Below are 25,541 nucleotides of genomic sequence, written 5' to 3'. Positions count from 1 at the left end.
GGCTCGTTGAGCGGTTCAACAGGACCCTAAAAGGGATGATTCATGGACTACCTGAAAAGCTTCGGCGGAGATGGGATGTCCTGATACCCTGCCTCTTGTTCGCCTACAGCAGAGGTCTTCAAACTTTTGGATACCGAGACCCCCCTGTCAACATTTTGAGGCGTAGGGACCCCCTCCTGACAAAAATGTCTAAACCTGTTGACTAAATTGCGTGGGATGAAAATGTAAATGAGGTTATGTGATGCCGCGTATTTTGGGATAGCATTGCTTCATTATTTTGATATTTGTTACACACAGTAACGCTGAGGAAAGATTTCACCCAATCAGTACCCATTTATATCCAAAATACAGCAATTATCATCAGAAAGATTTCAAGTCAACCTTTGTGAAGGGCCTTCCACTCTGCAGCAATACGTGCTGCCACATTAGAAGCTCACCTGGCCCTGACCGGAAGAAGCAGGGGTCCCTTAAAACCCTGGCGGTTTTGTGTAGAGTTAAGCCGTTTACCCATGCAGCTTTCCTCTCACCCCCTCCCTTCCATCCCTCTCTCCTCACCCCGGATCCCTCTCTTACTTTGCAGGTCATTTTCTTTCACCCCTTTTTACAACTTCTGAACTCTCCCCATTCAACCTCTCACTTCACCTTTAATCACCTCTTGCCATTCTGTCCTTTCACTGCCCTCATCTCTAACAGTCTCTCACATTTATCTCATGGCCTCTCTGGCCCTGTCACCTCCCGTGCCCCTCAGCACTTCTCATTCACCTCGTCTCTTCATTCAAATTTTTGTCTATTTGTATCTTACACCTCTCCAGTCCCCCCATTCCTCTTTCACATCTCCCCTTTGTTCTAACAGAAGCCCTCACCTTTGGATCACACTCACTTCTTGCGTGTCCACACTTCTCTTCGGCAATTCACATTTCTCCTCATCCCTGACCTCTTCAATCAAATTCTCTCACTCCCTTGCTGTCCTCTCTCATTTTGGGTGCGGATGCAAGTTCAGAATGGGATGAATGAATGTATGATTACTGATGGGCTTGTTTGAGTGAGTTGCATATTGAGTAGTGAGGGGGACAGGTGAGTGAAGTGTCACATGAGTGCAGGATGAGTAGTGTACTCGTGTGACTGCAGGTTGAGGTATAGTGTGAGCAGGACAAGTGCATTTTGAGTGCAGAGTGATCACTGTGAGTGCAAGGTGAGCGGGTGAATGGTGCAAGTGCATGGTGATCAGTGTGAGTGCATTGTGATCGCTGTGAGTGCAAGGTGAGCGGGTGAATGGTGCAAGTGCATGGTGATCAGTGTGAGTGCATTGTGATCACTGTGAGTGCAAGGTGAGCGGGTGAATGGTGTGAGTGCATGGTGATCAGTGTGAGTGCATTGTGATCACTGTGAGTGCAAGGTGAGCGGGTGAATGGTGCAAGTGCATGGTGATCAGTGTGAGTGCATTGTGATCACTGTGAGTGCAAGGTGAGCGTGACAATAAAGGGCGAGAATGAGGAATGAGTTGTCTGAATGCAGGGTGCATTCCCAGACCCATGAAGTAACTCAGCATGTTATTGACGGGGCGTAGACTTTAAGATCTAAGTTAAACTATTGCGGCATTAATCGGGGATCGAGGGTGAAGGAAATAAATAATGTGCTGATCCTGCAACAAACTTCCAGTCCTATGGTTAGGGTTACCAGCAGATTATTTTGATGGCCCTGTCGGTACAAAAAAAAGCAGTCTCCTAAAGCGGTATTTTCAGCGCTTATCTTTGCATACTTCCCAGGGCCGGCTTTAGTGCTGGTGGTGCCCTGTGCGACAATGTTTGTTGGCGCCCCCCCCCAATGACCACCCCCACCACGGATTCTCTCACTAGCACCCTTTAACAGTGACCAAGTCTCCATAACCCCACACTCTCAGATGCATTGAATTAGTTATATAGTGCCACTCATACCAGTGTAGGGTGTCCGAGCACTTTGCATCACACACACATTACACAGAGACAATCATAAGTGTGTAAATCAGTGTATAGGAAATGTTACATGAGCCAAAGGACTAAAAGTATAGGAGTCACATGTCATCCATACTGGTAGGCAGTATAGTTTAAGAATGCTTGGTGTGGAGAAGCACAAACTCAGAGTCGAAAAAGAAACAGCATAGTTGGGAGTTTCCTTTAATAATAAGAATTGATTTCTAGCCAAATTAACCCTTTTTGCAACATTAATCAATGGTCTAATAAGGTATTCTTTGTAGTGTGCATGCTGTTCTAGGATGAAAGTTAATAGCTCACTATTCTATATTAGGACTTTAAGTTATAAATTGCAAGTAACAAAAGGATGTCTCTTTTGAAAGCAGTAACCTACTGATTTCTTCACATCCTACGCACTCTGTAATCTACTTGGTACACGTTCTTTGCAGCAGGCATATTAACCCTCTGCACTAACTTCACCTAAGTCAAAACCTCAACTATACAAAACACTGATCTCTTTCCAGGAAGATAATTAATCACACGAGTTATCTTGACATTTATGTGAGGCCTGGTAATTGCCGGGGAAAGAAACGCTGCCGCAGGTGCTTCAAAAGCACAATAAACTTTCACACACGGCGCCCCCAGGAAGCCAACTTTGTATTCCTTTCCATGAAATGCATTCTCACACTATGGCAGTGAATGTAAAATGCAAATGTAAGGAATAGGCACAGTGGGGACCCAGGGGGTACTGGAACCAGCAAAAAAACCTAAGCCTCTGTAACCAGTTTACAAAGGCATGTTAAAATGCAAATGGTCTTTAAAGACCTGTGAAAAAACACGGGGGTGCCAGAGATAGGAATCCAGACACTGCCCAGCTGAGCCCCCAGCAGCTCAAGTTTCACTGCAGCAGCTCGAGCTGAGACACAGGAGGGGGGGGGGGGGGGAAGTGTGGGGGGATGCTGAAGCCCTTGGGCCTGGGCAGAAGTGTGACTGGGAAGGCGCGACCCCCTTTGCATCACTCCACGGCCCCCCTGGGGGTCGCGCCCCACAGTTTGAAGACCCCTGGCCTACAGGGAGGTCCCGCAGAAGGGGGTTGGCTACAGCCCTTTTGAACTTCTGTTCGGACATCCTGTAAGGGGGCCCCTTTGTTTGGTAAAGGAAGGATGGGAGAGACCTCTCAGAAAGCCGGCATCAAACATTGTGGACTATGTGCTCAGCCTCCGCTCGCGGATGGCTGAGTACATGGAAAAGGCATCTAAAAACCTTGAGGCGAGCCAAGAATTACAGAAAGCTTGGCACGACCAAAAGGCTGTCCTGACTGTGTATCAGCCTGGACAGAAGGTGTGGGTGCTGGAGCCAGTGGCCCCAGCAGCACTCAAAGACAAATGGTCTGGGCCCCACACGATCATTGAGCAAAAGGGAGAGGTCACCTACTTGGTAGACCTGGGAACTCCCCGGAGCCCCCACCGGGTGCTCCATGTAAACAGGCTCAAGGCATATGTCGACAGGGAGGGCATGGGCTTGCTCATGGCCACAGATGAGGGACAGGAGGAGGAGAGTGACCCTCTCCCGGACCTGCTCTCTCAGAACCCTGACGATGGGTCAATAGATGGTGTTGTCTTTTGTGGCAGCCTCTCTGGACATCAACAACGGGATTGTAAACAGGTTCTTCAATCCTTCCGACATATGTTCTCTCTGACACCCAGTCAGACCGAGTGGTGTACCCACGAGGTCGACACTGGGGACAGTCTGCCCATAAAGAGTAAAATCTATCGACAGCCTGATCATGTCAGAGACTGCATCAAGACAGAGGTGCAGAAAATGTTGGAGCTGGGAGTCATTGAGCCCTCGGACAGCCCCAGGGCTAGTCCCGTAGTTCTCGTGCCGAAACCTCACACCCAGGGCGGTAAGAAAGAGATGAGGTTTTGCGTGGACTACAGAGGTCTCAATGCAGTCACTAAGACTGACGCCCACCCGATACCAAGAGCAGACGAACTTATCGACCGGTTGGCTTCGGCCAGCTACTTAAGTACGTTTGACCTGACAGCTGGGTATTGGCAAATCAGGTTAGCTGAGGAGGCCAAGCCCAAAACAGCATTTTCTACTCCGGGTGGGCATTATCAGTTCGTGGTAATGCCCTTTGGTTTGAAAAATGCACCTGCCACCTTCCAAAGGCTGGTGAATCGAGTTCTCACTGGGTTGGACGACTTCTGTGCGGCGTATCTGGACGATATCGCTGTCTTTAGCTCCACCTGGGAGGATCACCTGGTCCACCTGAGGAAAGTGTTAGAGGCCCTGCAAAAGGCAGGCCTCACTATCAAGGCCACTAAGTGCCAGATAGGGCAGACACAGGTTGTATACCTGGGCCACCTTGTAGGAGGAGGCCAGGTTCAGCCATTGGAGAGCAAAATACAGGCCATCCAGGACTGGGCTCCTCCAATTACCGGAAATTTGTCAGAAATTATGGATCCATTGTGACCCCGCTAAACGATCTGACAAGTAAAAAGATGCCAAAAAAAGTTCAGTGGACAGCGAGCTGTCAAAAGGCGTTCGATGACCTAAAACAGGCCATGTGCACAGCGCCTATCCTAAAGAGTCCAGACTACTCCAAAACATTCATTGTCCAAACAGACGCTTCGGAGTTGGGTGTGGGAGCTGTTCTATCTCAGCTGAATTTTGATGGTCATGACCAGCCCATAGCTTTTATTAGCAGGAGGCTGACCCCCAGAGAGAAGAATTGGTCAGCTATTGAGAGGGAGGCCTTTGCTGTGGTTTGGGCCCTGAAGAAGTTGAGGCCATACTTGTTTGGCACTCACTTCAAGATTCAGACCGACCATAAGCCCCTCTTGTGGCTAAATCAAATGAAGGGTGAAAACCCCTAACTACTTAGGTGGTCCATTTCCCTACAGGGGATGGACTTCACAGTGGAGCATAGACCTGGCACTGATCATGGCAATGCAGATGGGCTCTCCAGGTATTTCCACTTAGAGCAAGAAGACTCACCTGGTCAAGGTTAGCTTATTGTCCCAAAGTTTGGGGGGGGGGGGGTCATGTAGGAGAGTAGGGTCTGCAATCCTATGATCACCCAGATTCTTTTGCTTTTGCTTTATTGGTTTACGACTTTCCCTGGCTGTGGGCCTGCCAATCAGACCCACAGCCTAGCTGTACTCTCTCGAAATTAACACACATGTACATTAGGTGCATCCACTAATTGGAACTGGGCCGCCTTATCAGTCCCTGTATCAGCATACCACAGGTATCCAGGGCATCGGTGTACTCAGGGCCTACCAGGGGCTGCAGCATGTATTATGCCACCCCTGGATGGCCACCCCAAATCTGACACAACTGGCTGCACGACAGCTGGGGCAAGGTGGTGTAATCACCCATTGCTGTAGGTGTAGTATTCCTATACCTAACCCTAAAATGGACACATGGATTTCTATCAGTCACTCCTATGGCAGGCCTTATCAATCCTGAAGGCAGAGTGCGGGGAATCATGTGGGATGGTGCTCTGGCGCGAGCTTAGCCCGTCGACGGCTTGCGGAACCAAGTCCTAATAGCCGTTCCATGGTGACGCGGGCCAACTACCTTAAAACGCATTATAATCCTCGCGGTTATTTGCTAACTTTGGCAGCGCATCACCCACACATGTCGAGTAAGGTGTCATACGAATTGGAATACGAACCCCTCGCCAATTCTGGTGACGGGGTTAGCATTCCACCCTTCTAGAGGGACACGACATGGAAGTAACCTTGAACCCCGGTTAAAGTTGACTCAAGCCTCAGCATCACAAAATGGATGCTGCCACCAGACACAAGTCTGACCTCCTGCTGCTGGGAGGCCTTCCAGCGAGGGGAGCTTGGACAAAGGGTTTCCTGTCGAGGGCGGTGTTAGCACCATCCCAGACAGGGTTTGTGTATCCCAGGTAGGCAGGGCTGAAAGGAAGGTGATTGCAAGTGGCACCCCGGTGCTCACTGTGCATAGCCCGGCTCAAACCAGTTTCGGGGGCACACCAGCCCCTGAGCTGGGGCGAAGCCGGACAAAGGATAGGGGTGTAACCACCCCCCTCCTGGCCCCACCAATAGGTAGGACCTAGTCACGGGCCAGCCCCTTTTCCTAGAATAAAGGTGGGAGCGGGTCCCCTTCCAAATTGGATAATTCTGAATCTTGAACTACTTTCCACGAAAGGAACTCTTGACTATTTCTGAAAACTCTCCCTTGTGGCTAAGGAGTAGCCACCCTGCACCAGCAGGCACCACCTAAGCGCTTGCGGTTTGCTGTACGTCTCTCCTACGGATCAAGACTGCCCAGCTCGACGAGACCCGGGTTCCCTGCCATCTCTGACCTCTACCTACATCGACAGCCCAGCTGAGATTCGTAGGTGTGACGAGACCTGCGGTACCGGCCATCTTCAGAACCTGCACGACGCTTATCTAGCACGCCCACTGAGGGACCCTCGAGTGAGTGCACCTAGGGTTTGAGAAGCCCTAACCCTGAGCAGCTCCAGCACCGAAGTCTGCCTCCCCAGCATCCACGAGATCTGCGTGGGGGCCCTTGCGCTCCTTGCTGTTCACCGCGTTGTCCAACCACTTGCCGACCGGCTTGTGGCCCTCTTCACGACGCACCACGACAGACTTTCATCACTGGTCTGGTTGCTCCAGACTGGCTCTTGCTCCCCTTCAACAGAGGAGTACCTCGGACCCTCCTGGTCCACTCCAGACGCCATCTTGACTCCCCCGTGTGGGTTGCCACTGCCAAGATCCGCTGCCCCATTCCTGGGCCCAGCATCATCGACAGCAGACACCTTCGTGGGACAGCTCGCCCTCCATCCTGGTCGCCGCCGCGCCTCCTGGCCCGAGGAACAGCCGAGTCCGACGTCACCCATTCACCTGGTCGAGGTGACTTCAGCCGGTACCTTCCTGGTACCCACACGATCGCTGGCTAGCGGTTAAGAACTGAGTCCCCTCTGCTTTCAGGTTTCCTTTATCACCGATCCAGGCTTGGATCTCGCTGAACATCGACACTGGTCGCCTGCCAGCAACTTCTTCTTTCAGGCTCCCGAGACTACAACAAGGACTCCCGACATCTTGCTGAAACCCCCGCAGCCGCAGCCTCTGGCTAGGTAACTCGAGCATCTCGGTGCTCCAGCGTAGGTTCACTTTACAAGTGTCCAGCTCCTTTCCCGTTTAGTCCAACTGATCGGATTCCTCCGGAATCAGTAACTTTAGGCTTTCTAACCTCTCCCATTTCACTGTTAGTGTATATGGTTTCTCGTGCCCCTCGGGCATTTGTGTAAATTGTGCAACCAGAAGTATTTTCCTAAGAGTTTTGTATTGTGCTTAGCTCCCTGACTCATAAAGAGCCAGGGTAGTCTTGTTATAAATAAATATCCTTTATTTTCATAACAACTTGTGTGGTGTCTTTTCACTTGGTGTTTAAGGGGTATATGTGATGGTAAACAGCTGGCTTAACACGCCCTCTAGAGTTTAGCCTAAGACTGCTCGTATCCACGCTACTAGGATAGCTGGTCTATAAGGTTGACTTACAACCAATCATCAATAAGGGTCGTTTGGAATGATACACAGTGATCACTAGAATAGTGAGCACTACATATCAGGCCAACTTCTCACATTTAGTGACAACAAACCTTCTCACGATCAAGTCCTCGAGGTTGTTCTTAGCAAATTATCAGTGAATGGCCTTACAGTGAAACACAGTAAGTGTAAATTTGGAGTTAATTCTGTTAATTATTTGGGGCACACTTTATGTGCTGAGGGTGTCAAACCTAAGCCTGATCTTGTGGAAGCCATTCAACTTGCTCCGTCTCCTAAGTCTAAAGACGATATCCGATCTTTCCTAGGGTTGACGGAATTTTACTCCAAATTTATACGAAATTTCTCTGGCAGAGTATTTAACATTAGACAGCTTTTGAAGAACAAGTGCAAATTCGTGTGGGACTCTGAGTGTGAGAAAGAGTTTACAGATGTCAAATCTGCCATTAGCAGTGCCACCGCATTGAATAATTTCGATCCACAACTTTCTTGCATTGTCACTACCGATGCCAGTGCAAAGGGTTTAGGCGCTGTCTTGTCCCAGAAAAGAGTGAAGGGTAATGAATCTATCATTGCATATGCTTCTAGAGCTTTAACTCCGTCAGAAGAGAAATACTCAACCATTGAAAGAGAAACTTTAGCTGTAGTGTGGGCTCTAGAGCACTTTAGGGTATTTGTCTGGGGAAAAGAATGCGAAGTCAGATCCGACCATAAACCCCTTGTGCGGTTACTTACTACTGAGGGGTTGATTAAAGCCTCTGCTAGGATTGCACGCATGTCTATAAGGTTACAAGATTTCATATATAAGATGAGTTATGTTCCAGGTCGGGATAATGTTACGGCAGATTTTTTATCCAGACTTCCCTTACCCTTGAAGGAGTGTATTCACAATCCTTGGGATGATTTTCACATTGCTCTAGTTCACGACGAGGGAGTTCCACCAATTAAGATTGAAGTGTGGAACATGGAATTCCAAAAAGATAAGGTTTTACAGGAGGTTCAAAAGTACCTTATTGAGGGATGGCCAGCTAAAAAAAACCTTTCTCCCGAGTTAAGACATTTTTGTGAGGTGAAAGAGGAATTATCTAGTTCCGATTCTACTATATGGAGAGGTGATAAAGTGGTTCCTCCCTTAGGATTGAGGGAAATTATTGTTAAACATGGCCATGAAGCCCACAACGGCATAATTAGGACAAAACAGTCTGTCAAAAGTACATTCTGGTGGCCTGGCCTAGATATATGTGTGGAACGTATTGTTAGAGATTGCATGCAATGTGCTAATGCTGATAAGTCCTTGAAGACTTTGAAACCTTTTATGCCCTGTTCCTGATGGCCCCTGGGAATCCATCGCTATGGACATTATGGGTCCTATTGGTCCGTTAAACAAATACATTGTGGCTACAATTGATTTATTTTCTAAATGGCCTGTGATAAAGGTAGTCGAGAAAGTTAACACGGATACTGTTCTACTGTTCCTAGATGAAGTGTTCACGGCAGAGGGTTTACCCATACGTGTGATCACTGATAATGGCGTACAGCTTTTATCCAATAAGGCAAAAGAATATTTCAGTAAAACTGGAGTCAGCCATTGCACTACTTCACTCTACAATCCTAGTGGTAATGGCATAATAGAAAGGTTTAACAGAGTACTTAAAGCTGCTATTCAAATGGTTGGTGTGAGTGACTGCAAGTGGGAGTATCAAGTAATGAAGACCATGTGGAAATACAGGATTACCCCTAATGATATGACCCAATGTACCCCATTTGAAATCATGAGAGGTAGACTACCTAGAACTAAGGTCAATCCTGCTTGGCTTATTTCATCCACTAAACGCCGCATCGATCTTGATAAGGTGACAAAGAGGTTAGAAAATCTCATTTGGTAAATAAGCACAACTTTAACCTTAAGGGAAGAGCTAATCCACTATCAAATATAGAAGGTGGAATGCTAGTGAAAGTTAGAAAACCATGGAAAGCTTCCAAAGGGGATAGCCAATTTATGGGTCCTTTTGAAGTGAGTGAAGTCTTGAAGAATGCTGTTAGACTTTCTAATGGTAAGGTGTGGAATTTGAACAAAATTGCTGTGCTTAAAGGTGACAGGAAGTTATATAAGGAGGTTCACCCTTCTCCTACGAGAAGTCAAGTTCTGGAAGACATCTCTGAGGAGGTTTCTGAAGTTGAAAATTGCAACAGTAACAGTCTTGATTACAACCATGATGTACGTCAAAGTAACGTTGATGAAGTTGTGTTACCCTGTGTTCCAGTCAATTCTGGTGCATGCCAAGATGATGTGAATGGTCATGAGACCAAACGTTTGCGTAAAAAAACGGTGTGGTTGTCAGATTTTGTAACTCTTATCCAAAAGAAGTTGCATCCGTAATTTATTTACCTATTTATTTTTTTATTTTTTTTTGATGTTTTTTTTGTTTTTGTTTTATTGTTTAAAGAGGGGAAGATGTGTTGTGTTTACTGTCGCGCGTAGCGCGAGCATATGTTATTTCATAAGTAAACTTGTTTGGCCACGGACCCTGGTTAGACTCTATGGATGTTCTAGAGTCTGGGTCCGTGCCGGGGAGAGTTCTTGGGAGGCAGTTATTAACCTGTTCCTGTGGCTGGTGGACGTACTTTCTTGTGGTGCTGTTTACTACATTAAATACTCAATGATTCTCACTGAGTGCGAGATTCCTTCATTACATATACCTCCTCTATGGGTGTTTCCAGTTGTTTCTTATTCAATTCTGATATTATTACCAGGTCAATGCTTTCCGAAATTATTGTGGATTCTTAACTGTTGGTTGTATGAGATGGAGGTAGAGAGAAATGTAAAAGTCTCTAAAGACTCTGGCACTCGTTTGCTTTCATGTGAATATGGTTATCTTTCACTTTGAACGCAGAGATGTTCAGTGTGTTTTTTTGCATTTTAAGAAGATCACTAGGTCTCTTGCCATTCCATCATGGCAGGGTCTCTTCTAAACTTTTTGGAACTTTACTCAAGAGTGTGTTTGTTTGACGAGTATACAACTGTACTCCTATTTAACATCAATCAACACTCTTAGTGGGGGCCTTACATTTCACATGGAAATTTCCTTGTTCAGTTTCCTTGATCTTTTTGTCAAGGTTATGTACTCTAGTATTAAATTCTTTGTTTTTATTTCTCATGTTCCCAATTGCAATGCTACATACTATGGATGTTAGTTTTCTGTCAGGAGTCGGGAAACAGGATTTTTAATCTGGGTGAGGGAGTGTGCATTTTGTATTCATTTGTTATTGAGTCTTCATGTCTACATATATTTATCTATGTTTGCAACTGTATATGATTACGAAATACACGCCTGTTCTGACATTAACATCAGATCTATAAAAATATTTTCCACAGGAGGTAACTGGGAATTATCAATAAGGATATACTTCATCCTGGAATGTGTGGGCTTGGCTGGAAGCTGAAGAAAGATGGATTCATTTCACCCACAAAAGAATCCCCAAAAAATTTTTGTAAGAGAGGTATGATCTATATACTACAGTCACAAAGGCATAGGTGGAGATGCTGTAGAATTGAATACGGCAGCCGACAGAACCGATAAGAGCCGATCACAGCTCTAATGTAAGATTACCTATTAATTTCTTTGGCCAATGCTAAACGGAAAATTTAAAAAACGGAAGTGTGGGGACTGACTAATCGGAGATGTAATTGCAATGGAGCCCCGGTGTGGCAGGTGATCTGGGAGTGTTGAAGCCACTGGGGACGGAAGCTCTTGTCAGCAGCCGGCCGTGGTGAGGGATACAGTTGAGATGTCTGCTAGGACTCAAAGGTCCACCGTGGGGTAGAGGCTCTTGGGAAGGCTAGCCCTGACGCAGGATTTTCCAGCGAGAAAAGAATTATCTATCTTGCGGATGGAGATCCCTCCATAAATCGGACAGGCCTACAGCTCTTGTTAAGTTAAATTAGTGGAGATCCTCCTACTCCTGCCTCTTGGCGGTGTGCCTGACTACATTTATCATGCATCGTTAAAGTAAAATTGTGTCCCATTACTAAAATTGTTTCGGCAGGTGTGTTCCCCTAACCAGCCTACCCAAGTGTTCCAGTGTAATCGTTTGGGGGAGACATATGGGAATTATTTTAATCTTTTCACCATTCCATTTCCCATCAATGGCAGCATAGCAACCCAGCAAGTATGTGTACTTGTAAAGGATCATCAGCAGAAATGGTCCGCAAGCCAGAATTGCTACACTCTGGACCCAGCAGTGAGTACCCAGAATGTATAGGGCCTTGAATTTACCTCGCCCAATAAAAGCGCACTTGTTACCTGCAGGTGTGTTTTTTGCAAGTCTGTTATGTCTGGGTTGTGTCTAGTGATGGAGCACAACATTATACCTATTTGGAATTTATTGCCCAGATATTTCACCTTCCAGGTCACTATTCTACAACCCTCTAAAGCCATGTATATTTGTCTTTATGTAGTCCTATTTCTCTAATGTGTATGTGGTCTCAGCCTTTTTAGCATCTGATAAAACTCTGTTCCCAATTCTGATATGCAACAACCCTTCTTAAAAAAACCCTCTACTCCTTCTTGCAGCAAGATTAAAACTACCCATCGCCTAATGCTCAAGAAGTGTGTTGCCCCCCCATAACTTGCTAATAAACACAAACCAACTTGTTTATATATTGCAAAGTAGTCTATAGTCTTACAATTCTGACCCTTCCTTTTGGAAGGGTAGTATGGAGATGTGTACCGCTTGTAACCGCTCTCCCTTTTTTTCCTACATGTCCAGTTTCTCCACATTCTAAAGAGCCACGTGCCATGGCGTAGTAAGACCGCAGTACCATGACTCCCTCCCCCGCAACTTTGTGCATGTACCAACTGTAGAGGAGTTCTTATGCTTTGTTTTCATGTGTTTGTCTCCCCTATAGGATTCTGTGTGAATTTGAGCTATTAGCCCTATTTTGGGCATCTTCTGTCTTTCTGGATCTGCTATCCTCTTACTCTTCTCCACCCTGACCCAGTACTCACATCCATTCTTGATTCACATCACAGCTGAGAATTAATCGAAATCTTTCTTCTTTTTCCCACTTTCTGCTTGTGCAGCCAGTTCAACACTTCCTTGGTGGAGGTGAAGAAAACAGAATTTCCTCTCCAGTATAATATGTGGTTTGGCAGGGAACAGCCAGCATCATGTATTTAATCTCTCTCTTACTCAGTTCCTTCTTAACGGCACCAAACGTTTTACTTTTGGACTGGACTGCTTGAGATCAGTCTGGGATTATGGGGATCTGAGTATTGTGAACCTTAATAGGCCCATTCATTCTGCCACCCTCATGATGCCATCTCGAGCTCTACAATAGAGGACACTAGAAATTACTGCTCTTGGGCTTGCCCCCGGTTTAGTTAGAGGGCCAGGAGCTCTTTGTTCTCCAGCATGATGTGTTCTAGCATCAAAGCTTCTACAAAACCTGCTGTTGATGACCGCTCTGCTCTTTCAGGCAAACCAAAACAGAAGTGAATAATGTGTCCATTGTGGAACTACAAAGCCAGGGACCTAGAGGTTGCAACATTTCAAATATATAAATCTTGATCTTGGGACTATGAACTCTATATTTAACTTGTTTTCCACCCTTTTCATAATATCATGCAACCAGAGGATGTCAACTGCTGGTGCCATTCGTCAAGAGATGGACTAAAGAACTAAAGGAAAAGAGTATTACACACTAAAGAAGAGTGCATTTTTCTGGAGTTATATGGAGTTTTCTAGGAGGGGCGCCTAGTGCCAATTCCCTGGGTTCTTTCCATGGATAAGACTCTCTCAGCACTGTCAACAAGAGAAGGTACACTATAGAGACTAGTTGTCTCGACAGTGAACATTCCCATGGCTGCAATTCTGTAGGTTACTATTCTCTGAGAGGCACTTCCAAGGGGTGCTTGTCCTCAGACTATCCTCTCTTGCACAATACTCCCCTCAAACATTCTTCAAAGGGCCTTTAATTCATGGGTCTTTGTGTTTACCTTCCTTTACAGTTGCAGGAGGGAGAAGTGATAGAACGAGAGGAACAACAATGCATCCACTAGCTGTTGCACCACTTTCAGGGTGCCTGCTGTGGCCTTCCTAAACATTACGGCCATTTATGGCAACACCCTGAACTATGGTTATGTCGTAAACATCAGGAAAAATTAAACAAATGGCCCTCCAACATTAGACAGATACCTATGAAGATACATTTTGAGTTCCCTGCCATCTACTGCAAATGGGAGCAGCAGTGATATTGTTCTGTAGAACCCCAAAAGGTTTCAGAACTGGTGGCATCAAGGGTAGATTCATTGTAAATATTTTCACACTGCAGGAAGGGCATCTGTCAGAGACAGACTGCAAATGTAACAATTCCAAAATGTATTCCCGAATCACTAACATGTATAGCGATATTCCACGGTTTATGAATATCTGAGAAAGTCCAATGATGGGTAACTCCATAACATAATCAGATGTAGAGTCCACAGCTAGCCAATTGACCAATGTGATGCATCGTCCTCCAGCACCTCATAGTCCTCACACTCAAGTGCAGGTCCATCTTCATTAGTGTAGTCCTTCTCATACATCACAGTTCTGCAGTTAGAATTCAAGGAAATTCTATCTGCAGAAGGTTAGGTTGTTTGTCTAGTTGTGGGTGCTGAGCCATTGGCATACAATGGGATCAGGAAGATCTGTCAGCAGAGGATGGGTGGTTGCCATATCAGGGGCAGAAACCATCCATTAGTAAATAGATAAGAAATCAGATGACACCTTGGCCACTGGTGGCTAAAAACTGGTGACCCTGTAGGTCAAGGATAGTGCTTCCCACAAACACTCATCTGCTTCCCACAAACACTCATCAGCTTCCCCACCATACATTTTCTCTTTCTCAATATGTATATAGTTATATCCCTATTTGTCTTAGATCTCCACAGAGCACACTTTCTTCTCTTGAGTCCTCTTCATTATGTTAAGAGCTACACACACTACAAAATGATGTTTATGCTAGTAACTACTGACACATACTTTGATAAATATATAGCTGGCCTATCAAACTACCGCTCCTTCAGCTTTACACTGTACCTTCACCAATAACGACTTCCAGTTACTTTAGAGCTGCATCTCCTTTCCTTTCTCCGGCAGCTCGTGCATTACTCAAGGTTTTCATAGTCAAGATATCTTAAAGGAAATGGACTAGTATGTCTTTCTCTCAGCAGTCCTGTGCTCCTTGTCCCTCCATGAGTCAGATCCTCTTTTCTTTAAGTTGGAGCTGCTGAATAGACTTCTGGGATGTGACAATTACTTCTGGCTGCTCCTCGACTCCTGCCTTGACTTCTACTCATGCGCTGACGAGTCTTTAAATTCTTCTGAGCTGTCAGGAGGTTAAAGGCACTGGTGGGGATTTATTCTTCAGTATGACTTTCTTTTTGCCCTTATCACCACTATAGTATTTCAAGGTGCACACTCAGATGGGAACTCTACTCGATGACATATTTTAGGATGAGCTGTGCTCCAGTTACTTGCAGTACACAGTTACATATAACAGACGCTGCAGGAGCAATAATCTTCTCCCTGCTGAGTATAAGTACATTTTATTCCTCAAACGGTCAGTGATGGACAGCACTTTGAAGAACTCTCTATAAATCATAAATTATACTTTTAGCAGGAGACACCATGAGCAATGAGATCACCTTAAAAATATCAGATGGAGCAGAACACCACACTCATCTCATTACAAGGAAGCTGCATTGGTATCTTCATAGGCAATGCGTCAATGACTATATGTGAACTCATTGTAGAGCATATAAGGTGTGCACATACGGCTGTAGGCGGCAATGTAGTAATCAGCAAGGGTGTGGTTAATGGGACGTGACTGAGCAAATAAATGTTTAAGGAAGATTTTCTGTTTACAGGTGAGGACAAGGTCCTTGCAGTCATTAACAATGCTGTTTTAACTAAGTGGACCTCTTCATTAACAAAGGAGTTGTAGTTGAAGGCCATAGCTGCGAGGAAGTCTGAGTCAAAGCAGAGGTTGTTTTCCGAGTGCTCATATGAGAGGTTCATCAACAAGGTGTTGAGTTGCAGCCAGACCAGCCCCCACCCCCTCCACCAATGGTCTCATTTATAAGGTAATTGTTGAAGAGGCATAAAACATGCTTTATGAAGATGAGAGAAATGCAGGTCATTTAACATGAACAGATAGCACATTTTGTTTAGAACAAACTCACGTCTGTCCATGAATGTTGAACTTTTCATCCCTAGTCACAGCAACTTTGAAAGGTTTCCTCTTATGAGTTTTTTGATAGGCTCAAGATTGGGAACAATCATGGAAGAATCATCTCCAGAGGACTGAGATTCTTCCAAAGGAAAAAGGAATGTTCTCTGTCTCTCGATGCTTACGTAGATGGAACTTGACTTGTTTGGCAGTGGAGATGAGGTTGAGAATGAGGCAGTTGTAATGCAAAATGAGGGTTTTCTACAAAGGTCATCTGTTTGGTATGGCGCAAACAAAGACCTTTTCATTTTGGTTAAAGTCTAAGCTATGATTATAAATTAGAGTTGAAATAAAGCTGTATAAAATAAACCTTTCCCCTAGCCAGTTTTCCAATCAGAACCTCTGAAACACCTCCAGGAGCTCTAAGTTTAAATGAGTAATATAAAAAACAAAATATCTTTATCTATGCCTGGCGCAGATGCACCATTATTTACTTAAATGTCAGTAGATGGTATAGAAAATGCTGACTTTGGCATATATATTTCAGGTATTTCCTTCCACTCAATGTGTGGCAAAAGATCCAAGACATAGTAACGTTCATGGGGATTGGAACTCTCCACCTCATTGGCTGTGAAGCACAGCTTATAATGAGATGGACAACCTATGCAAAATGATGTTGGTAAATGTTTCTATTCTGATGCTGATGTATGTTAACATGTTCCTGAGGAATCCCAGTCCAACGGTGTAAAATAATTCAATCAGATGGATTCATAAAATTTCCAATGGAGGAGAATGTATGGAAATGTCAGTGGCAAACACTGCTTATTTATAAGTATCTGAAATCAAAGAATAATTGCATTAACATACTAATACAATGGATACATTGAAAAGGACTTAGTAGAAAAAAAAAAATCAGACTGTGCACACACACCACTCACCTTTAGTATCCTTGGTTTCTTCTTCCTGAAATCTGTAGAACAATTTTCTAACATTAGCGCTCATTGACTTGGGTGGTTGATGCAGAATCTTATATTTGCCAACAACGGCCTTGTTCATTTCTTCAATAAAACTGTTAATTTGGTCATAGGTGAGGCGATTCTTCATATAACTGACATAAAATATAAAGAAGAAACTTTCAATGTAAAAAACAAAGGCCTAGGTTTAATTTATTTTCTGAACTATTTGCCAAATCACTGCCGACTTCAAAATCAGCCACACGCATTTCAATTATTATTAAACAATAGCACAAATATTTCTACTATAAAGCAGAGATTCTCCTAATAGCACCAGTGTTTGTTTGGAGTGGTAGAGGAAAGAGCAGAATGTGCTTATAATCCGCTATTAAATTTTGCCAAAATAAAACATAAAAACAAATATATCTGTACAAACTGAGAAAGGAATAGGATATATAAATAATTTGAGGCTTTGAACCAGTTCCTAACACTCGGACAAAAATACTGTACACAAACTAACTCTGTTAATTCTTCTCACAAATTCAGAGAACTTCCAAACAAGAACAGATCCAAAAAACATGAGGGGTTGACAGGTGCGAAGAAATGCCAGGAGTTAATCAGGAATAGTTACTGACCTATAGCAATACTTCTATTGCAAAGAGTTTTTCAATAGATTTACATGTACAGGATAAAATCCATGTTAGAGGATTCCTGAACACAGATCAAAGGCCAAAAGCAGGTCATAAACTAGTTTGGAGCTTCTTTAACTTGAGGACAAAATAACAATGTAATGCGTTGATAGATCTGGGAATCACACATTTGACTTCAGAAGGACATCCTTGAGGAAGGGAATATATTTTCTTTTCTGAAATGAGATCCGCATACCTTAGTGTGCATAGAATAAAAATTAGAATACAGACATTTGGGAGATGGGCACTGTGGAACAACCGGAGAGGATTAAAAGTGGCATGTCTCAAATGACATTTCTGATGTCTCTTGGCACACCCTCAACAAGGACACAATCAGTCGGGAGAGAAGGGAAAAAAGTAAAAACAAGCCTTCTTCATTCATGCATAAAAATCCACTTCCACTCTCAGAACACACCACACCTCCTACCACTGTTTCTTTGACTCAGAACCCCACTGACTTTTGGCTAGGAGCGTGCCATACAAATATCACATACAAACATACAACTTCAATCACTTGTTTTACAACTTGAACATGTCAGAGATAACAGAGCCGTCACCCTCCTTTTGGATGCATTTCAAGTGGGAACGTGAAGAAATTATACTTTGTTACTTTCTATGGACCACTCATGGCAATACATCCACATAAAAAAACACATGCCTCTATTCCACTGGAAATGTGTCAGAGAATGGCATAGTCGGAGAAAGAAGGTCACAGCCAGATGTTAACTTTTGGTTGTTAACCTTGGTCAAAATAACAGAAATTAAAGTAGAAATAAGAAAATTATTGTGTGATAGTCGGATTTTGTGTTGTGGGACTCACTCCCTTTAACATAGGCTACTTTCTTCCTACTGAAAACAGGGGTCATATCATAAAGAGATACGCTGGCTGAGCGCAGAGCTGTGCACCTGTTTTTTGTTTTGAGGTATCCAATATATAAAACGTAAGATAGCAGTAGTTGGAAATGGAAAGAGTTCATCTTCTCATAATGTCTATCCAAAACCTTTCCCTAGTAGACTTCATTACACATCAGATCAAAACGACCAAACCTCTGACTGCCAATCTCACCAGCATTTGACACAAACTGGTCTTCCATAAGAATCGAATTGCTTATGTTTCAAGACTTTAGAGAAGAGAAAATATAATTTCTACTTGTACTTCTTCTAACAAATTCATACATGCATACTATAAAGGATAAGCGGCTACTCACGCTGGGATGCCTTCAAACTCCTGGATAGTTATCAACTCCATTTCTTTAATTGGCTTTTTGGCTTTTGCTGGTTTCTTATCAGGGACATTGTCTTCAGATCTAGTTGAATCTTCTGGCTGCGCTTTTAGCTCAGCCGCACTGTAAATGGTTGAACAATAAAATTAATCTTATGTCTGTGTTCTTTTTAGGATAAATTAGTAACAAAATGTAATAATGTGACAATTTAAATGGATATCTGTGAGTTTCTGCCCCCTATTGAAGCTTATGTATTGAACAGGATGGTTGGGGAATATAGCCCACTGCTACTAAGTGTATATGTTGCTGCTTGGCCACCAATAAAAAGGACCATCAACAATAAACAATGCTTGCAGGATGGCGCTTTGATCCTGCTTCTAGCAGCCCTATATGGATGCATCAATTACTATGTTTTGCTGTCAATTTTTCTTATTAGCGGGGCAGATGCCGGTATTCTAGATACCTTGGCAAGAATCTGCTTGCAATAGTTGTAATAGCATCTTCACATAAAACTGTAGTATAATCAAAGCGTATGGGATCGATCTTATTAACTATGCGGACGATACCCAACTAGTGTTCTCACTGGAGGGCAAAGGAGCTTTGAATATGGAAGATTTCCAAAAGTGTATGCGTCAGACCTCGGAGTGGCTCAGGGCTAATTCACTGCAATTCAACGGAGGCAAAACTGAGGTGCTCTACTGCCCCCCAGCGGGAGTAAGAGACCTGCCTTTTGAGTTCAGAATGGCCCCAGGTGTGGAACCCACTGTCCCAGTGACAACGGTGCGGAATCTGGGGGTCATGTTCGATAATGATCTACAGATGGCCTCTCAGGTTAAAAAAACAGTGGGGGTGTGCTGTGCTCTCATGAAAGCCCTACGGAAGATTCTACCTCTCCTGCCTGTGGAGGAAAGACCTGTGGTGGTTCGTAGTATCATATTAAGTAGGCTGGACTACTGCAACTCTCTGTATCTAGGAGCTCCTCTTTACATCTACCAGAGTTTGCAGAGGGTCCAGTCTATGGCTGCCAAACTGGCGCTGAATAGGAAACGTGGCTCCTCAACCACGCTGGCGCTTCAAGAACTTCACTGGCTTCCCATGATGGAAAGGGCTAAATTTAAATCCCTGTGCATTGTCTACAGAGCGGCACACGGTCTTGGCCCTGTCAGTCTACAGGAGAAAATATCCTGGTACAAGCCTCAAAGGACTCTCCGTTCATCAAATGCCTTCCTGCTAAATACTGGTAGGATCAAGAAGGCCAGGATGGGAGGTAGGGCCTTTAGTATAGTGGCCCCGCGACTTTGGAATGCACTCCCCCTGAGTATTAGACAGGCTAACTGCTTGATGGACTTCAGGCGAAGCCTGAAGACTTGGCTCTTTCCCAGGGTGGGGTATATGGCTTCCTAATTCTCCCATTCTTTGATCGGTATCCGTTTTCTATCTTCCCTCGTTCTTTCTGTCACTGCTGCTATACACTTTGTTAGTTCAGAAGTTTCTCTCCATCACAGTCTGAGCGCCAAGATACCCGTTGGGTGATAGTTGCGCGGTATAAGTACAAAATAAGAATAAGATAAGAAGAAGCCATGTTAAGATACAAAAAAATCACGACTTACCCCAATAGTTTTAAAAGTAAGGTTTGGAGGCTCTAATTTCTCTGCAAAACTCTGTTAAATTGTTGAGGCAACCTCAAGAACTTTCCACTGGTAAAATATAACCTATTAATCAAACTTTTAGAAATTTTACTGGCAACTGTCTTCCTCAGGGATCTTTCACCTGATTTAGGACGGAACTTTGGGGACGGTGTCGGCCATAGAACATGATTGTTAGAACTGCTGCTTGTCAAGGAATGCAAGTGTAATGAAAATGTAATCATTAGCATGTGGCTTTTACTTTCCTTATTGGGTCACACTATTAAAGGACTACAGAGTTTAAATGGAGTTCAAGACATGTGCCAAAAATTGGGAGCTATCCCATCTGCCTAGTTTAGACTGTACGCTATCCCCATCATGCCCAAACTCGATTGGAGTCCCACAAGGATCAACATTATCTCCATCACTATTCAATCTATATGTCAAACCCCTTACAGAAATCCTCCGAGACGCAAACATATCCTATCACATGTACGCAGACGACACTCAGATCTATATCAAGATATCGTCACTGGAAGAGATCAAGAAAATGAATGAGGCCTTAAAAATGTTATTACAATGGTTAACCAGCAATGATCAGAAATCAAATGCACAAAAAACAGAATTCCAATTAATATCACCGCCAAAGAGCCCCACAAATGTGAAGGAATGGACTAAGCTGATCACAGCTCTAAATTGCACACCTACCCTAGTTGATTCAACCAAATCACAGGGAATCACGCTTGATAAGAACCTAGACATGAAAGCTCACATCAAATCAATAACTAATAGTGCCCGGTTCCACCTGAACTATATTACAAAAGTGAAACCATTCATTACTACGGAGGACCTCAAATTGGCATTTCAGTCCCTTGTTATCTCAAGGATTGAATATGGATGTACAACACTAACAGGTCTATCAAAAATCTCCACAGCACAACTAAAAGCTTGTCTCAATACGGCCGCAAGACTCATTACAGGTTCGAGAAAATACAACCATATCTACCCACATCTGAAAGCACTAAACTGGCTTCCATACGAAGCCAGAATTCAACTTAAACTGGCTTGTATTACCCACAAAGCGCTCCACTACAAAACACCAATGTACGTAGCCCAGAAAATTGAGCTATCAGGGGAAGCAGGCCGACCAGGAGTGACAGAGAGCTGTTGCTGAAATCACCCATCTTTCCGAAGAAGAAAACATATGACAGAGCATTCTCCGGAGCGGCACCCAGAATCTGGAATTCACTCCCTCCAAACAATAGAAAATTCTAAACTTGGCAACATTCAAGAGGGAAGCGAAGATCTTCCTAATGAGCAAATTCCTTCCTTAGACAAGACAGTTCATCATCTGCACCATGGTTAAAACCAGAAGTCGAATATCCCTGTCTTGTATAGATACATCCTGCACAAAATGACCACAAAGACTTTTTCGATTGTAAAGATAAAATTACTAGTTAGCTGCGAAAATCTACTTAACTGTTCAGTACCACAATTAATGGATTGTTGTAGTACTGATGTAAAACATTCAAAAGGTACACATCAGAACTATGTTGTATGATACCACTGTGTACACCCTTGTATTCTAAACAGTTCTTATACTTATTTGATTGAAACTGATAAGAAAGACATGTACCCGAGTCAGCTATATAAATATTACTGCTGCTATACCAGTGTAATCTAAACTATACCTATTGTAAATGTGAAGCGCTCTGAAACCCTTGGGTCACGTTCGCGCTATATAAAACTCTATAAATAAATAAATAAATACTCTTGAATACGTTCTAAACAGCTTGGCTGGGACATTCACCAATTGTCCTTCATCCACCAAACTCTAATTAACCCCCGTAATCCTTATAGCAGCAATGTTAGGGTCAGATACTGCTGCAAATGCTCCATTTGCATTGCATAGTGGCCAGGTCAGCAAATTAGTTATGATTTACATAGCACAATTCTGACCTGTTGTATTGTGTAAGATGATATACTGGTCCTTTCAGCAACATATTCACTCTCCACACAGGAGGATGTTCACGTCAAAGCAAACATGCATAGATTAAATGTGTTTGGCGTGTATGTATCACGAGATCCTAAGTTTTAGACCTGCCAGCCATATGGTGGTCTTCCCCCAAACTTTTCGCCTTCACCCCTTCTATTTTTGCTGATCTCGTTTTTGTTGGCCTTAGGACTCTGTGCACTTTACTACTGCTAACCAGTGCTAAAGTGTTGTATCAGAACCATGCAGGCGTTAATCACGCCTGCCTTAATTACGCGATCCAAACAATGAAAGTATCTTTACAGAACATTCCATTACCACGCAAGTCGTGACAATGACTTGCTTTAGGGAGAGCGCAAGCGTTGAAATAGTATTTACTATGACAACTCCAGCCTGTGTAACATTAGGAAAAGTGTTGAACTTAAAGTCCCATATCAATTCAACAACTCTTTCCTTAAAGCAAGTCATTGTAATGACTTGGGTGGTAAAGGAATGCGTTGTAAAAGCGCGTTTGTGGTTTGGCCCAACCTGTTATAGCACATTTGTGGTTTGAACCGCGCTAATCCCTGGTAAAGTCCTACATGTACCCAGGGTCTGCACATTAAATGCTATGATTGGGCCTACTGTTCAAGCAAAGGATGCTTGGGTCCATACACTACCTGGATTGGACCACTTCCATAGTTATAAACACGCAAATTATCCAGATAGCTCAATTACAACCAATTAATGGATAAAACGAACATTAGTCCTTAATTCCAAAGCCCTTGTGATTTATTTCACATATCTTTTTAACTTTTTGAAAGAACAAGATTATCAGATTATTTTCACGTCATCTTGTCGGGCAATACTCATTTTAGATTTACATTTGTGTATGACAAACACTGTAAAACATTCTTAAACAAACATATCATAAAACAACACAGTGAGAAATAATAAAGTAACACCGTAAACATATATCCATATTAAAGTGTGAAAAAACATATATGACCAGTCCCTTATTTAATTTGTGAACATTAGGTGGACAATGATAGTTCACTAATGGAGAATCTTTTAAATTCATGCCAGTGTTATTAGCTCTGGGAGTTGTAATATTAAAGGGTGTTATACGTAGGGGAACGTGTTAATGCAGATATTCCCTCGTGGCACACCCTGAATGCCTTGTCCCAAGAGCTGGAGTGATTGGTCCTACAGCACTTATTGTGCCACCCACGAAAGTAGCTCTTTAAACACGTCTCAGGCCTGCCATTGCAGTGCAGTTTTGAACTCCCATTTTGACCAGGCAAAATGAGCCTTTTGCCAGGCCCAAACCTTCCCTTTTAAAACATATATATCGTCCCTAGGGTAGGCCCCGAACAGCCCAGAGGACAAGGAGCAGTGAATTTGCAAAGGTAGACATGTACTTTTAAGTTTTATATGTCCTGGTAGTGAAAAACCCAGACATTTGTTTTTTCACTACTGCAAGCCATACCTCTCCGATACGACAACATTGGGTTACCTTATTACAGTTAATACGTGATAACATTCAATGGGGAGCAGGTCAACAGTTCGACTTTGGTGTCTAGAGAACTGTAATTAAAATAACTCTTTAATGGTAAAGTCGGATTTTAAGTCACAATTCTGAAAATGCCACATTTAGAAAGTTGGCGTTTTTTTGTCCTGACCATTTAGTGCCTGCAACCTATTCTTGAGTCACATGACTAAGTTTTGCTGGCAGTTGGTATGAGTGGATTGCTCCCAGACAGTGGGAAAAAGGAGGAATAGGTGTTGGCTAAGTGGGCCGCTCTGACTTAACGAGGAGGTGAGCTGTCACCTACCCACTTGCACACCACAAAGGCTCTGTCTGAGTACACTCACAAAGCGTTTGTCACTAGTCTTTTGTGACCTCTGACAAGCTCGGCCATGGCAGGGAAGCAAGAAATTCTAACTCCTCTGAGGGGTGGAAACCACAAGTATATTACTTCAAAGTAGGCACCAGGTATAAATATTCGACCTCAGAACTGACTCTTCAGTACACATCTGGACCTGTGGAAGACTAAGAAGAAGGACTGCTGTGCTGCTTTGCAGCAATAAGGACTGCCACTCTCCTGTCCTGCTACCCTTCTGCCTGAGAGAGAAGGACTGGACCCAAATATTTAACCCAACACCAACAGAGTGCCTCTAAGGGCTAGTTGGGTGGCCTCCTGATCAGAAGCTTCAGGGACAAAACAGACGTCCTCCATATTGAACCCAGCACCTGGACTCTACAAGTCGTGAGTCCTAACTCCCACCCCCCGCCCCCAAGTGATGCCACCCCTGTCCTAGATCCTCGGAAGTGGGCCTGAAGGTGCTCTGCCAACTCAACTGTTGTGCCCGCAGAACTGACTCATCACAACCCACAGCATCCCAGAAACTCCACATTGGAGCCACTGCAAGGTGCATCGTCTTACCAAACTCTACATCAAAACTGCTGTGCGACACAACCCTAACACAGGACTTCGCATCGTAGCCCGCAGTTCCCTTGGAACCACAGATGTCTGATGCATCCTTGACGCAGGTCAGACTATACTTGTGACATTGTCCCGGTACAGGGCAACCAAAGTTGGGGCTTTGTACTTTTTGGTGCTATTTACACTTAAAACTTTAAAAGTGCATATCTCTAGTCCTGCTGATTGGATTTTTGTTGTTTTGGTCTGAAAGTATTTAATACATTTTGTTCTATTTTTCCAAAGTGGTGTGCGAATTTCCATGTGTTGTGTTTCACTTTATTACGGTTTGAAGTGCTGCATAAATACTTAGCACTTTACCTCCAAGTTAAGCCTCACTGCTTTTGTACCAATCTACCAGAGGTTTAAGCACAGGTTGATTTGGGGTTTGATTGTGACTTCACCATGACAAGGATTGTGAATGCTACTTTAGTAGGTTTTAACAGTAGTCAAACTTCTCACACTAAATAAGCACTAAAATTCAACTTCCACAGAGAATATGCTATATATTGATCGCATACAGTAAAAAACTACAATCTATTCTTTCAGATGATGGAATATCTGGAGGTGTGATCTTGTGAGTTTGAGAGGAAATGACAGAGAAAACAAGATAAGGTAATAACAGGGTAATAGAAAAGAGGGAAAAGGTGATGTGGGAAAAGAAAACAACAGAAGGGATAAGCATACTGATGAGGAAGACGAGATGCAGAAAAAGGCAACCTATAACAAATATGGAAGATGACCTAGGGAAGAGAATGAGAGAAGGGACAGAAAGGGTAGAACAGGAGGGAGAAGAAACAGTGAAAAGGAAAGAATAGAAGGGGCAGGAAAACTTAAAAGAGACGAGGGAAAAAGGAGAAAGAGAAAGGAAAAGTGAGCA

The 25,541-nt window shown here is 43.7% G+C and overlaps 1 protein-coding gene across 1 annotated transcript in view; it reads right to left on the bottom strand.

Moving 5' to 3' along the window:
- SKA1 (spindle and kinetochore associated complex subunit 1) overlaps positions 1–25,541 on the bottom strand; it is a 101,554-nt gene that overhangs the window by 17,959 nt on the left and 58,054 nt on the right. The window contains exons 5-6 of the mRNA XM_085629741.1: positions 18,567–18,704; positions 16,655–16,824 (exon numbers count right to left, since the gene is read on the bottom strand). Coding sequence (XP_085485867.1) covers positions 16,655–16,824; positions 18,567–18,704 — 308 coding nt within the window. The remainder of the gene's footprint in view (positions 1–16,654; positions 16,825–18,566; positions 18,705–25,541) is intronic.

The sequence above is a fragment of the Triturus cristatus genome, chromosome 2_1 (assembly GCF_964204655.1).
Source record: "Triturus cristatus chromosome 2_1, aTriCri1.1, whole genome shotgun sequence".
NCBI lineage: Eukaryota > Metazoa > Chordata > Amphibia > Caudata > Salamandridae > Triturus > Triturus cristatus.
Note: the sequence above shows the minus strand (reverse complement) of the source record. Positions and strands in the feature narration are given on the sequence as shown.